Genomic DNA, 13062 nt, shown 5'->3' with positions numbered 1-13062 from the left:
GTACAAAGTGCAGTGCACATCATGCACCATAACCTGTTTAAAAAAAAAAAAAAACTGTGAATAAACACCAACACCTCACACTCTCAAGTGTTGCCCTCCCAGCACGGTGCATAGTTTCTCAGCTCATAGAAAAGTTCTGCTCATGTAGCAAAAAACTGAAACTCTGAAGGAAATCAGTGAGCATGTGCAGGCTCAAGATTCACGATCCACTTGTCTACACTCTTGAAGACGTTGTGTGTATTTTTGTTGAGCAGACTGTTATTCTTCCAGCGGCCTCAGCTGAGAGATAATGTTTTTGGTCAGTTAAAAGCAAACAGCAACCCTATACTTAACTCTTTTCAGCGGCAAACGCTGTGCTGCTCTATCAAGAACATCTCTGGGCCTTTCACCAGAAAGTGGAAAATCCCCACACACACTGGGAGATGCTACTTTTTGATTTTTTTTTCCCAGCCTAAAATTTTTAACAAAAAGGGACAGACTGGAGGGAAATGCTGCAGTTGGTTGGCTTGCCACTGCTATTCATACACAAAGAGGAGTTGTGCGGTCACAAGGTATCAAAGTTGCAGGGTCAGGAAAGTGGATAGAGACATTGTGTAAGTGAACATGGGTTGGGTCTTGAGTTGGCTTAGCTAACCTGATTGTTGTGTCCAGTCATGCTCTGTAATCTAATATGGGAGCACAGAGAAACAATGCATTAGGTGTACTCTCTCTCTCTCCTGCTTGAAAACACAAGCTCAGTGCATTATTTAGTCATTCAGTGAACTCTGCGTCACGCAGGAATACCAAGACCAAGCAATGTTACCTACATAATGAAATGAATGTAGAACTAAACAACAGCAGGCATCTGTTTTCTTCTCCTGCCATCCAGATCCTTAGAGAGGAGTTTTTCTTATTTCAACTCCGTGTGACTGTATCACACATCAAGAGTTGCTTGAGATTAGGTTACTTGTGTATGAAACCTGAAGACAGAATAAAAAATATTGACTAGGGCCTGATAATGAGGCGATAAAGCTGAGGAATGTTATGATGCAGCTTCACATGTGGTCATTTGTCCCATTATAGGTGGCTGACTCAAGTAAGCAGAGCAAATGTGAGTGTTAGGCATGCAGCAAATGTGCCCTGTCATCTACCAGCAAGCACAAGAGAGCAGAGTTGCTTCAGCTGTGCAAAGAAAAAAAAAAAGGCTCCTCCTACATGTACAGAGCTAAAAACCCCCCATATGCGTTTGACCTGTGGTCAGGGCTGCATTTACTCAGCTGTCCATCCAGCTGCTGTTCAGGGTGCATTTGATCCTTCTCCATTATACACAGCGGGAGACTGATACTGCTAGCAAAACTGCAAAGTTAGAGTTCACTTATGCATCCAATAGCATGACTTGCGAAAGGGGAAAAACCTTCAAATTAAAATATAGCTACAGGCTGAGCACTGCCATCTAGTGGTCGTACTTGATAATGCCAGGAAAACGGAAGAAAAATAATTATGCAATATGTAGAAATAATGTTTATTAAAAAACTAAAATGACATAAAAAATCATTTAATCCAGCTCATTATGGCACATACTTCATTTGCATCATTTTAAAATCAGGTTAAGATCATGTTTCACAAACTACACCATATAAGGACACTTTGTGCAATACTTTATTTAAAGAGCACTGCATTCACTCTATTTGCTTACTAATAATGTTCAAAGTCATTTGAAGAGCAGGGAGGAGGAAAAAAAACAAAACAAAAAATGCATGCGCCCGCCCGCAGTCTTCATCCAGCTGTAGTATCAAGGCCTGCACACTGAAGGGCTCATTGAGAACATCACGTCTCCCAGGAGAGGTCATCCTGTTTGAGGCTGTTCCTGAACTTCTGTGTCTCTCTGAGAAGCTGCAGGTTGTTCTGAGTTGTCAAATCCGTCTTTCCCTTCTGTTTAGTCTTAACAGGAGAAGGAGCAGGTGGCTTGATCCCACTCAGCTTTTTGGACGTGCGCTCCTCAGGAGATGACTGACACTGGTTCAATTTATGGATCTGCAGAGGGAGCAGAAAACATTAGGCACTTTGACCGATTCAGCACAATTATGCACTGCAATAAGCCGGTATTACAAGCAGATCAAGGGATATACTGTAACATCCCTTACACAGGGGATTTTCTTTTCTAAGCAGTGTTTAGTTTATTCAAGCATGAATCTTTCTTGTTATTAAAAGGTCAGAAATAACTGGAGGATTAATAAATTCTTCAGTGAGGTAACACAAGCACTTTGACTCCAGCTGCACTAAAATACTCTCTAATATGGTGTTGCCTAAAAATACAAAAGTACCTTGTTAAAAAATCTCAAAATGATCCCATCTGTCACTGTTTTCCAGTGGCTCTGCTCATTTCCCACTCCATATTTTTACTCCTTATAATTATTCTTTTGGCTGGTCCCTCATTCACAAGGAGTGACCACAGCGGATGGATGCGCATATCTGATTTGGAGCAGATTTTTACCTCGGATGCCTTTTACGATGAAACCCTCCAGGGGATTTGTGTCTCCTTTTGTTTTTGAACCAGGGAGCTTTCGTGTTTTGGGCAAATGTATTAACCACTATTAAATAATCTAATCTTAGGCTGGGCCTTTAGCTCATCTTCCTTTAAGGTCACTCTCCTTTTAAGCCAGTGTTGTTGTGAGTGGCTGCTCCTCACAAAGTGAACGTTTAAAGAGCAAGTGGGTCATGATCCTTGGATGACCATGCTGGCAATATCTTTCTCACTGACATCATACAAAGGCAAGAGTTTAAAAAAAGAACAAGAGTGTGAAACTGTTCAGGCTAACAGGGATCATTTTCACATACACTAGAGAGGTATTTTTGGCTATTCCATTATTTCCCAAGGGGTGGATCTGTTTAACTGATCCATATATTTGATTTGGCACAGGATTTACCTTCCTGACTCAGCCCAGCTGCTGACCCCCTGGGACTGGGTTTGTGTCTCCTCCTGGTCTTTGAACCAGAGGTCTTTTGCATGTGAGGTGAATGTATTAACCACTACACCATGGAACCACTCACTTTTACATACACCAATTTCATGATTTGAAACTTGGCTTAATATTAGCAATCACCATTGAGACCATATAAACCAGCAAAATAGGGATTCATAACATAGCAAAGCAGTTTTTGAAATGGAAAGAATTGCGCACTTAACATTCTGTCAAGTTACCCAAACAATGGCAGCTGATCCATCATCTGCGCTACATTTTTAATACATTTTGTATACAGTGATGCCCGTTGTACACCATTTCAAGGCTCAACCTGGAAAATGTAGCAAAACTTTGTGACAAGGTTGTGGCAGCCAATCGGGAGAAAGTGAGAAGGAGAGGGCTTAAAAAGAGATAAGCTAAAATATCTTGTTTCAGCAATGGGATGAACTGAGGGACTTCTTAAAAGGGCCAAGACAAAATAAATATGGATTTTTTTTTTTAAATCAAGTGTAAATTATGCAAAGTTACTTTAGTGGAGTATCAGAATAAAAATATGGAGATGGAAATGAGAAGAAAATGACGTAATTTCCCGCAACCTTTTTTTTTTTTTTTTAAAAAAGTCAAATTCTGAACATACAAATGTCTGTACAGTCAAACTTAAAAACACAAGCTCAATAACAGATCATAATTTATTTAAGGGTGGGGCTTTAGATTTCTGTTGGCAAACAGCACTTTTTCAGATCCAGGTTCTCATGTTACTAAAAATTGTTACAAATCAACCCCTATGAGTCGCACCGAGTCACGGTTCACATACCATCTTCTGGTGTTTGCGGAGCTTGGTGATCTGAGATCCTTTATCCTCCATCCTGGTCACCAGCCTCTCCAGTTCGCTCTGCAGGTCCTGCCTCTGCTCCGGATGCTGAGCTTCATCAATCTGACGCACCAACTCCTGATGCTCACTGACAAAAGTGACAAAAATAAAACAAATTTAAACAAATAAAAATACGCCTCCACTATATGAAGACATTGAATATTCTACACCTGCTGAATAAAGAAATTAAATTCTTTTAATATGTTTTGTGAAATAAATGAAATGTTTGCATGTGTCTCCTGCGGCCTATTTAACACGCACATTCCTAACGCGTCTCATTGATTGGCACAACTCACAAGCTCATCTGTCCCAGCTCGTCCTGCAGAGCCAGGAGCAGGTCGGAGAGCGAGCTGAGCGACTGCTCGACAGGCTGCCCGTTAGGTTTCTGTGATGAATCAGAGGAAGATGAAGCGAAGTCCTTTTGGAGGTTTTTCTTTGCACCGCAACCAGACCTGTGCAGCGCGCTCACTCGTTCACACAGCTGCGGCTGGTGGTGCTTCATCATGTGAAGGATGCTTTGTACGTTGGCGTGAACCGAATGGCTCGGGCTTGTCGACTATGACAGGCGAGAGGGGAATAAAAATGAACCACAATAAGCACAAAGAAAACCACAAAGAGGGAAAAAAAGTGCAGAACACTGGAAGTAACTTACTGTTCCTGCAACAAAGGGCAATTTTTTGTGCACTGGGCGGTTTGATCGCAGCTCGGTAGGTTTTGAGTTTTTCTGAGGAAGGAGATAACGGTCATCACTGCTAAGTCCAACAAAAATCTGTCTCATTCAAGAAATGCCTGCAATTAATTTATTAGTCAGAAAAGTACCCTGATGGCCTTTTTTGTTTTCTTCTTTGGCTTTGGCTCTTCAGTGGTTGGCAGAGATGGTCGAAGGCTGACATCAAACTCCCTTTGCAGCTGCAGCAGTAACACCACAGTTAAAAGCCATTCTTTTTATTAGTATTTAGAAATTTTTACTGATTGGCTGCTTTATTGTTGAATGTGTGCTGAAAATTGTGGAGTAGAAAATGTGTCTCATGCAAGTATTACTTAACAAGTGCCATCCAAAAATCTCTAAAAAGGGTAAAAAGACTTTGACTAACCACCTCCGCCTTCTCCTGCACGAGTTTACGCTCATGCTCTTCTTTCAGTAGTTTCTGCTCCAGGATGGCAAGCTTCATCTGAAAGTTTATCACAGTAACACACCCTGAAATAATGAACTTGTGACAATAAGCATTCTGCCTAATGACTTAGAGATAAGCAGCATTAGGAAACCTTAAGATACCTCTGCCAGAGTCTGGGTTCTGCTCAGTTTGAGACACTCGGACTCGAGTTTCTCCAGCTTCTCTCGCTGAATTTGGCTGTTTGAGCTGCTTGTTTGCTCGTTCTGCAGAGAAGCCTCGAGGGGAGTAAAAGTGACAGGGGGATTATTTGGTTTTCATGTCACTTACATCCAGAAATGTGTGAAATAAATAGGTGAAGATCATGCTCATGGTCGGGCTCTAGTTTCAAAGATATATTTTTAAATAACTTTTTCATTCGTAGTATTAGGAGATACCTGATTTTCCATCAGAGCGTTCCTCTCCTTTTTGGCATTTTCAACCATTTTCCTCATGTAGTCCAGCTGCTTCTCGAGAACCTTACAGCGAGCCTCTGCAGACTGCAGTTTTGAGCCCAGTTCTGTCATCATAAAGCAGAGATAAAACTAATAAAACCACGTGCAGGAAGTTATTTAAATTTTTATAACATTCTAAGAAAATATTCCCAGATCCCAGTGAACCACAGTATCCTCACTTGTGTTCCATTCTTCATCACTTACCTCTCCTGGCAGAGTTATCAGTCCCAGGGAGGCTACCTGCTGCCTGACTGTGTGATGTTATAACTTGCTGATGCTTCTGAGCATCATGGGAGAACTGCTGGTAGCTCTTCTCTGCTTGCGTCCTTTCCAGCTCCAGCCGCCTAATTTTCTCCTGGAGGGTCTTCAGTGCATCAACCACAGCTGAAGAGGCGTAAACAACAATAGAAAAATATACCAGGTAACTGTAATGGAAGGCAATCACAAAAATAAAAACATTGTAAGACACAAAAAGGTCACTACAATGTATGTACCATACCTTTGCTGTCAATATTTGGTCTGCTCTGGGAAACCGGGCCACTAGCCATCTGTGTGCCCATGCTGACAGAAGAGTGAGCAGGGGGCTCCAGCTCTCTTGAAGGTTGCAGTATCCTGTCTGGTGGCTGGTAGTAGCTCCCAATGTAACTGTTCTTGGAGGGGGAATCTAAAAGCTACAGATAACCCCAAAAAAGGAGATTGTTTCAGGAACTAATGAATATTTTCAATATCAATAAAATGCCAAGTTGGTAACAAAAAAAAAAAAAAAAAAAGTGCAACAAAATCTACCAAAGCCCAAAGTTTTCCGATGGGCATTTTTACTGACTAACAGGACAGATATATTTGTATCTATGAAAGTGTATTTGAGACAGGTTTTTAAAATTTTGACCTTTGACAATAAATTTGAAATGTTGAAAATACAATCAGTTCCTGTAGTCCCAATATGGATTACTACCGTAAACAGTCAAAAAGAGACTCCATAAGGGTGAAATGAGGGCCCAATGTCCTTTAGTGAGAACTGTGCTTAAAGACCAGCACCATTCAGCTTGACTGACATTAACCAGACAACAAAAGAACTAACAGGTCTGCCAACAGCACTCATTCTCTTCCCAAATCAGAGCAGGTTCAGATTGACGCCCTCACCCACCGCATCACTGACTACATGAACTTCTGTGTGGAGAACACTGCCAATCAAGAAGGAACGGTGTTTCTCCAACAATAAACCGTGGATGACCCCAGAGCTGAAGGCCCTCTTCTTCTCATTCAGCAGAGACAAAGAGGAATTGAGGAGAGTGCATCTACCTCCCTGCGTATGCTGCCACCCCCCCTCCCCTGGTGCAATTCTATCACTACCTGCACTCTCCTCACCCCCACCCACAATAGGGCCAGCCCCATCTCCCATCCCAACCCAGCCTCACATCTACCTCACAGCTGATCAGGTGAGAAGTCAGCACTGCTGAGAGGGAAGCTGGAGTGGACAGGCAGCTGACTGCATGGACCATAAACTACCTCACCAACAGACCAGAGTATGTGAGGCTCCACAACTGTGTGTCTGATGTGGTAGTCTGCAGCACAGGGGCGACGCAGGGCACGATCCTCTCACCCTTTCTGTTCAGTCTGTACACTTCAGACTTCAGGTACAACTCATACCATTGCCACCTACATAAGTTCTCAGATGATATGGCCATCATAGGATGCGTATCAGACAGGAATGATGAGGAATACAGGAGGGTCATCAGTCACCAAAAGAACAAGATCACAAATACAAGCAGTGGAATAAGCTGTCTCCAAAGGGTGGCTGGCCTCTCCCTTAGAGTTAGGCGGAAGAGTTCAATCTTTCAGGAGGTAAATGCAGAGTAAAGCCTCCTCCACATCAAAAAGAACCAGTTGGGGTGGTTCAGGATGCCTCCTGGATGAGATTTTCCGGGCATGCCCTACCAGAAAGAGGCCCTGGGGTAGAACCAGGACAGGCTGGAGAGATTACATCTCTCAGCTGGCCTGGGAGAGCATTAGGTGAACTGGAGGAGGTGACTGGAGAGAGGGAGATCTGGGCTTCTCAGACTGCTGCCCCCACAACCTGGCCCTAGATAAGACGAAAATGGATGGATGGATGGCATTTCAACTTTATTACAGACTTTGTTCTGACATTACAGTATGAAATAACATGATTTGTACAACGGAGCTCGCTCTGACTTCATCATTTACAAATCCACCTTGTGCGGCACCTGTAGCAGAGTAACCAGATCCGTAACTTTCCTTTATCAACACAATTTCCGTCACATGCTACACAAAGTGAGGTCGATTAATTTGTTACAGTGCCTGAACCAACAAGCGTCAAACCATTACTTAACTGGAATACAGTGCAGCTAGCTGTCTGCATGAAGGAGGTCGTTTGTGGTCTTAAAAGCTCCAAGCCAGCAAACATTATGCACGCATTAATAATCCGACGTATTTACGAAAGCCACCCATTGCAAGGGCCATCGAGTCCTTAAGGTAGATGCGTGTAACAAACGTAACAGAGAGCTAACGGGCAGCTCCGCGAGATTAAATAACGCAGAGCTAACGTGTTAGCCACGCCTGCTGCTAACGGTTGAATAACGAACATTACCTGATCGTGATACGTCTCCATTTTGCCCCACAGTGGAAGATTGATGTTTCTAAACTAATCATGCGTTTATCTTTAACGCGCCCAGTCTACTTATATAAGTTAAAAAAAATACTTTTAAGATACTAGTTAACAGTCCCCAGCAGAGCGTCCGGACTTTTTAAATTTCCCTCCTCTTTGCCGCCCTCCGCACTGTGGTTCCGCCTGTTCACTCTTAGTTCCTCCCTCAACTCCGCAGATGTTCTAGACTTCTCACTGCCGGTTCAGAAATCTATTTTCAACTATCTTGATACACTTAGCACAAAAAGTAAGGAAATTTGTGGTTGGTTGATTGTTTCTTTGTTGAAACAACGCTTCTTTGCACTAAATCTCATACTGTTGGAAAGCCTGTTTATTTCCTCTTAAATGGTGTCACATTTGTAAGGAAAATGCATTTGTGGGTTGCGCCCATGAAAAACTTGCTAAATCTTCTCTGCCAGTGCCAAACAGCTTATTCTGCTACTGACTCTTGTTTTGAGCTTTTGGTACCTCAGGTGCTGACAATCAAGCTTGTCATCATTGGAGGTAATCTCAGTGCAGAGAGATATTGAGATAAGATTCTGCAACCAGTGGCAATTCCATATTTCCACACTCTGGGCCCAAGATGCCAACACTTGCCCCCACTTTAATCAGAAACTTCTTCCAGAATTTGGGAGGATGGAATGGCCTGCATGCACTTCTGACCTCATCCCCACTGAACACTTGTGGGATCAGCTTGGGCATGCTCTTTGTACCACAGTGACCAACACAACCACATTGGCTGACTTGTGACAAGTGCTGGTTGAAAAATGGACCATTCCACAGCAATGTGTGACCAAACTGGTGACCAGCATGAGGAGGAACTAGTCTGTTGTAGCTGTGTATGGTTCATCCACATACCCCTTATACAGGGGTATAAGGCAACAGTATAGGATTTATTGCCAAGAAGCACTGTTACATTGTTACAACAAAGAAATAATCAACCAAACATAAATATCCTTACTTGTGCTAAAATTAGATACAAAGAAGCTTAAGTTTGTTCTTATGGTTTCATGTCTTTTTGTATTCTCTTTTATTTCACTGCTATTTCAGCTGCTCTTCTGTCAAGTAACAGTTTTTGCATTTCAGTAGGGACGCATCCTTAGACTGGCATTCCTTTTTTGAGCCATATCTGATTGTGACATTTTGGTGATTGGTAACTTTCCCTGATGAGTATGGCATTAGACAGACTGACCTTCAGACGATAATAAAAAGCCTTCCCTTTATATCTTATTATTGTTTTGCTCCCTTTAGGGGTTGCCATAGCAGATCATCAGCCTCCATCTCACCCTCTTATCTGCATCCTCCTCTGTCACATCCACCCTCTTTGTGTGCTCCTTCACTACACCCATGAATCTTATCTGGTGTTCCTCTTTTTCTCCTGCCTGGCAGCTCCATATTCAACACACTTTGTCCAGTATGTTCACTATGCCTCCTCTGCACATGTCCAAACCATCTCAGCCTTGCTACTCTAACATTGCCTCCAAACTGCTCAACCTGAGCTGTCCTAAAGATACACTCATTTCTAATCCAGTCCATCCTGGTCAATCCAAATGAAACTATTAACATCTTCAACTCTCACATCTCCAGCTCAGTCTCTTGTCTTGTTAGCGCCACTGTCTCCAAACCATGCATCATAGCAGGTCTCACTACCATCTTGTAAACCTTCCCTTTTACTCTGTCACAATTCACTCCTGACACTTGTCTCCATCCTCTCCGACCTGTCTGCATGCTCTACTTTCACCTGTCTTGTGCCTTGCATTGGGTTAAACACAGACTTTAGAAAAGTGCATGTCCTGGAAAACCAGCCACACTGTCTCAAGATGTGGGACAGGGAGATAAGGAATAAAAATGCTGTGCAGTGTCACAGAGGAACATCTGGTCATCCTATCACGAAAAGAGATCTAATACAGGATTTATCAGAGTAAATAAATCTGTTAGTAAGGTGCTGGGCCAGCTTCTTGAATGAGCATTGTGGGATGAAGAAAAGTTGGTCTGTAACTTGATGATCCAGACATGGTAAGATGAAATTAAAAGGGTGAAATATTAAAAATAATCCGTTTTATTTTTTTCTTTTTAAGGTGTTTAATATACAGTCACATGTTGGGAAGTTTAATAACTTTAAAAAAGCAATCTGTTTCTGGGATCTGTGCTTTGATTGCTCACTATTCATAATAACACACCTTAGAAGAAAGCTCTCAGGAATTCAAAACAAAGCTCTAGAGTGTTGTTTTAGAGATACTTGTGGAACCATTTCTGACTTATTTGGTTGACTGGTTTGTTACAACATCCCTAGATCACATCTCAACCATCTCAATTTGTCCTAAATGGAAAACAAAACAACCCCCAAATATCTATAAGAGGACCCTCGAAGGGAATGATTTCATTGAGCCTGTTTTTCTATTTACCTGCAAGGTGTTGCATCATTTACCTCTGCAGTGGTCCATATCAGGCAGTTGGCAAGATGTTTGTGGATTTGTTGTTGTTGTTGTTTTTAATAGCAGTGATAGTCTCACTGTAAACTGTAATCATATTTCAATTCAGTTATCTAATGTTTGGCCCTTCATTCATGTTATCTATGTCCCCAAGTCAGCATGGCTGAAATGCGTAATACACTGCTAACTTTGTCCCTAAACATGGCATATGTGATCACTTCATAGCCACACACAACCTCCAAAATACCATCATCATCATCACAATAACCTGATTTGCTTCTGTTTGTTGCCTTTTTTGTTGCCTCTCCCAGGTTATGGTAAGTTAGTACAATGTCAACATTTGCACATGCAAATACTCTGCTGCAGCAATAGGCAGCAGGTCTGGCACCCCTCCTGCATTTAAATTTTGTTTTCTCATTTGTAACAGATTTGTTCACCAGACTTTAACTGAGCTGCATGACACTTATTTTAGACAGTTAATTATGTTGGTTTTGATATTTTAATGCTATGGGCCGTGTCAGTGTGCAGTTTTTAAAGTTAAGAGAGTCAAATGGAAATGTACAACATCTCCACCTCTTTATCTCGTTCTGCTTGTCTGTTATTTCTGATAAACAAGTGAAAGGGGGGCTGCTGCTGCTGAACAAATGCATGATGGGAGGTGTAGTTGCTAAGCGCTACAATCCAATACAATATGTGGTCAGAAAAAAATACAAGCCCCATAAACGCTTCCCCCGCGAGCAGGAGAAACCGCCCACCAGCCAATCATCTGCCAGAATGAGCCCCAGAATGAGCTCCGGCTGCGCTAATTGGCGAATAGGCTCTGCCAATTAAATGTTTACCCTCAAGTTGTTACCTCCTCTCGTTTCGACTCTGGGGCTGGTGTTACTGGGCAGTGCTGAGGCAAGTACTTCTGAAGCAGGAGAGCAAGACCGAAGGATGTGGATAAAGTGAGTATTTTAGAGTGACACGCTTTGTTTATCGCTCCCGGTGAAAGGTTCGTGTGTGGGAATGTTGCTTTCAGCTGCTGCTGGACTTTAGTGCTGTCTTTGTTAACGGGCAGCTTGAAAGCCTTGACACGAAGAGAGAGAGAAAAAAAGGCTCAGGGAACGATTGAATGGACTTCACTGACAAGCTGCATATTTTACTTATGATATGCCAAGTTAATATCAAAATAAAAAGGCATAAACCATAAAACAGTGTGAGTGTTTGCAAAATTAATAGGTGGAAGTGATCTTTAAATCGCTGGGGCTGTCTTCAAATCACGATTTCTTGTTTTGGAAGTTGCTAACAAAGATTTCCAGCATGATGTGGCTTTAAAACGCCGATGAGTTATTGGTAGAGTAAGAGTAAGAAATTCAAATGTCTTAAGAAATCGAGCAAGAGATGTACTGCGAGGGGTCTGGCTTTATGCTGAAATGCATGGTGAGATATATAATTGATTTTTGCACCACTGGGAGAAACTTATTGAGTGTTTGATCTTTATTTAAAATAAAATTTAGCATGCTTCTTCCACTCTGTGAATTGCCACCTTATTGTGGTGGAGAGGTTTGTGTGTCCCAGGGATCCTGGGGTCTGTCCGCAGGCATTTGGCCCCAGATAGGTTCTCCCAAGGCAAATTGGTCCTGGCTGAGGGGCCAGACAAGGAGCAATTCACATGACCCTTATGAGATGAAGATCAAGGGAACAGTTTACCCTGCCTGGGTTAGGGTTACTGGGGCCCCACCCTGAAGCCAGTCCTGGGGAGGGTGCTCGAGGGAAAGTACCTGGTGACCAGGGCTTAGCCCGTGGAGCCTGGTTGTGTGCAGCCCAAAGAGGAGACATGGGTCCACCCTCCTGTATGTCCACCACCACCAGTAGGTGCCATAGGGCCTGGGCGGCAGCTCCTCTCTTCACTCGGGTAAAGAGAGGAGCTAAGCTGTCAACAGATCACTGCCTGGTGGTGAGTTGGATCAGGTGATTGGGGAGGGTGCTGGACAGACCTGGCCCACCTAAACCTATAGTGAATGTGCTGGGAACACCAGGGGGCCCCGATCCACAAGATCATAACCTCCCACCTCCAGCAGAACCTTTGACAGCATTCCAAGGGAGGCTGAGGGCATTGAGTTCAAATGCACCGTGTTCTGCACCCCTATTGTTGAGACTGTTGCACGGAGCTGTGGCTGTACGGTGGTTGGTACCTGTTGTGGTATAATCTCCAAACCAGATGGTGGACACTGGAGGTGAAGAGAGCCATCAAGCTGAAGAAGGATATTGGGCTTTGTTAGCCTGTGGCACTTCGGAGGTAGCACATAGGTACTGGCAGGCCAAGTGGAACGTGGCGCAGGCGGTGGCTAAAGCAAAAACTCGGGTGTGGGACAAGTTTGGTGAGGCCATGGAAAAAGACGTTTGTACAGCCTTGAAGCAATTCTGGCAAATCATCAGGAGTTGAAAGCGGTCCTCTACTCACAGGGTATATAGTGCTGGTGGGGTGCTGCTGACTTCATAGTCGGGCAGTGGAAGGAATACTTCAAGGACCTCCTCAATCCCACTGACATGCCTTCTATAGAGGA

General features: G+C 43.1%; 1 protein-coding gene across 4 annotated transcripts; it reads right to left on the bottom strand.

The window, feature by feature from the left end:
• Positions 1-1544: 1544 nt before the first annotated feature.
• Positions 1545-8246, bottom strand: cep57l1 (centrosomal protein 57, like 1). Of its 4 annotated transcripts, none has more exons than XM_030721635.1 (12): positions 8025-8246; positions 6841-7499; positions 5919-6090; positions 5624-5803; positions 5363-5484; positions 5090-5203; positions 4908-4985; positions 4633-4722; positions 4466-4537; positions 4110-4369; positions 3757-3901; positions 1545-2013 (listed from the first exon to the last, which is right to left on the bottom strand). In XM_030721635.1, the coding sequence occupies exons 2-12, from the start codon at positions 6916-6918 to the stop codon at positions 1807-1809; spliced, it is 1518 nt and encodes a 505-aa protein (XP_030577495.1). In that variant the 5' UTR covers positions 6919-7499; positions 8025-8246; the 3' UTR covers positions 1545-1806. The 4 variants fall into 4 exon arrangements, with proteins under 4 accessions (XP_030577495.1, XP_030577496.1, XP_030577497.1 ...); XM_030721636.1 differs by having other exon boundaries at positions 4911-4985; XM_030721637.1 differs by lacking the exon at positions 6841-7499.
• Between the last annotated feature and the right edge of the window lie 4816 nt (positions 8247-13062).

The sequence above is a fragment of the Archocentrus centrarchus genome, chromosome 24, assembly GCF_007364275.1.
Source record: "Archocentrus centrarchus isolate MPI-CPG fArcCen1 chromosome 24, fArcCen1, whole genome shotgun sequence".
NCBI lineage: Eukaryota > Metazoa > Chordata > Actinopteri > Cichliformes > Cichlidae > Archocentrus > Archocentrus centrarchus.
This window is presented reverse-complemented; position numbering and strand designations above follow the sequence as displayed.

Coding starts and splice junctions, on each gene's coding strand:
- cep57l1 (XM_030721635.1), bottom strand. CDS start 6,918: ATGGTCCATGCAGTCAGCTGCCTGTCCACTCCAGCTTCCCTCTCAGCA. Junction 4,723..4,907: donor TGCAGGAGAAGGCGGAGGTG/GTTAGTCAAAGT, acceptor TTACTGCTGCAG/CTGCAAAGGGAGTTTGATGT. Junction 2,014..3,756: donor TCCGCAAACACCAGAAGATG/GTATGTGAACCG, acceptor CTCCCTCTGCAG/ATCCATAAATTGAACCAGTG.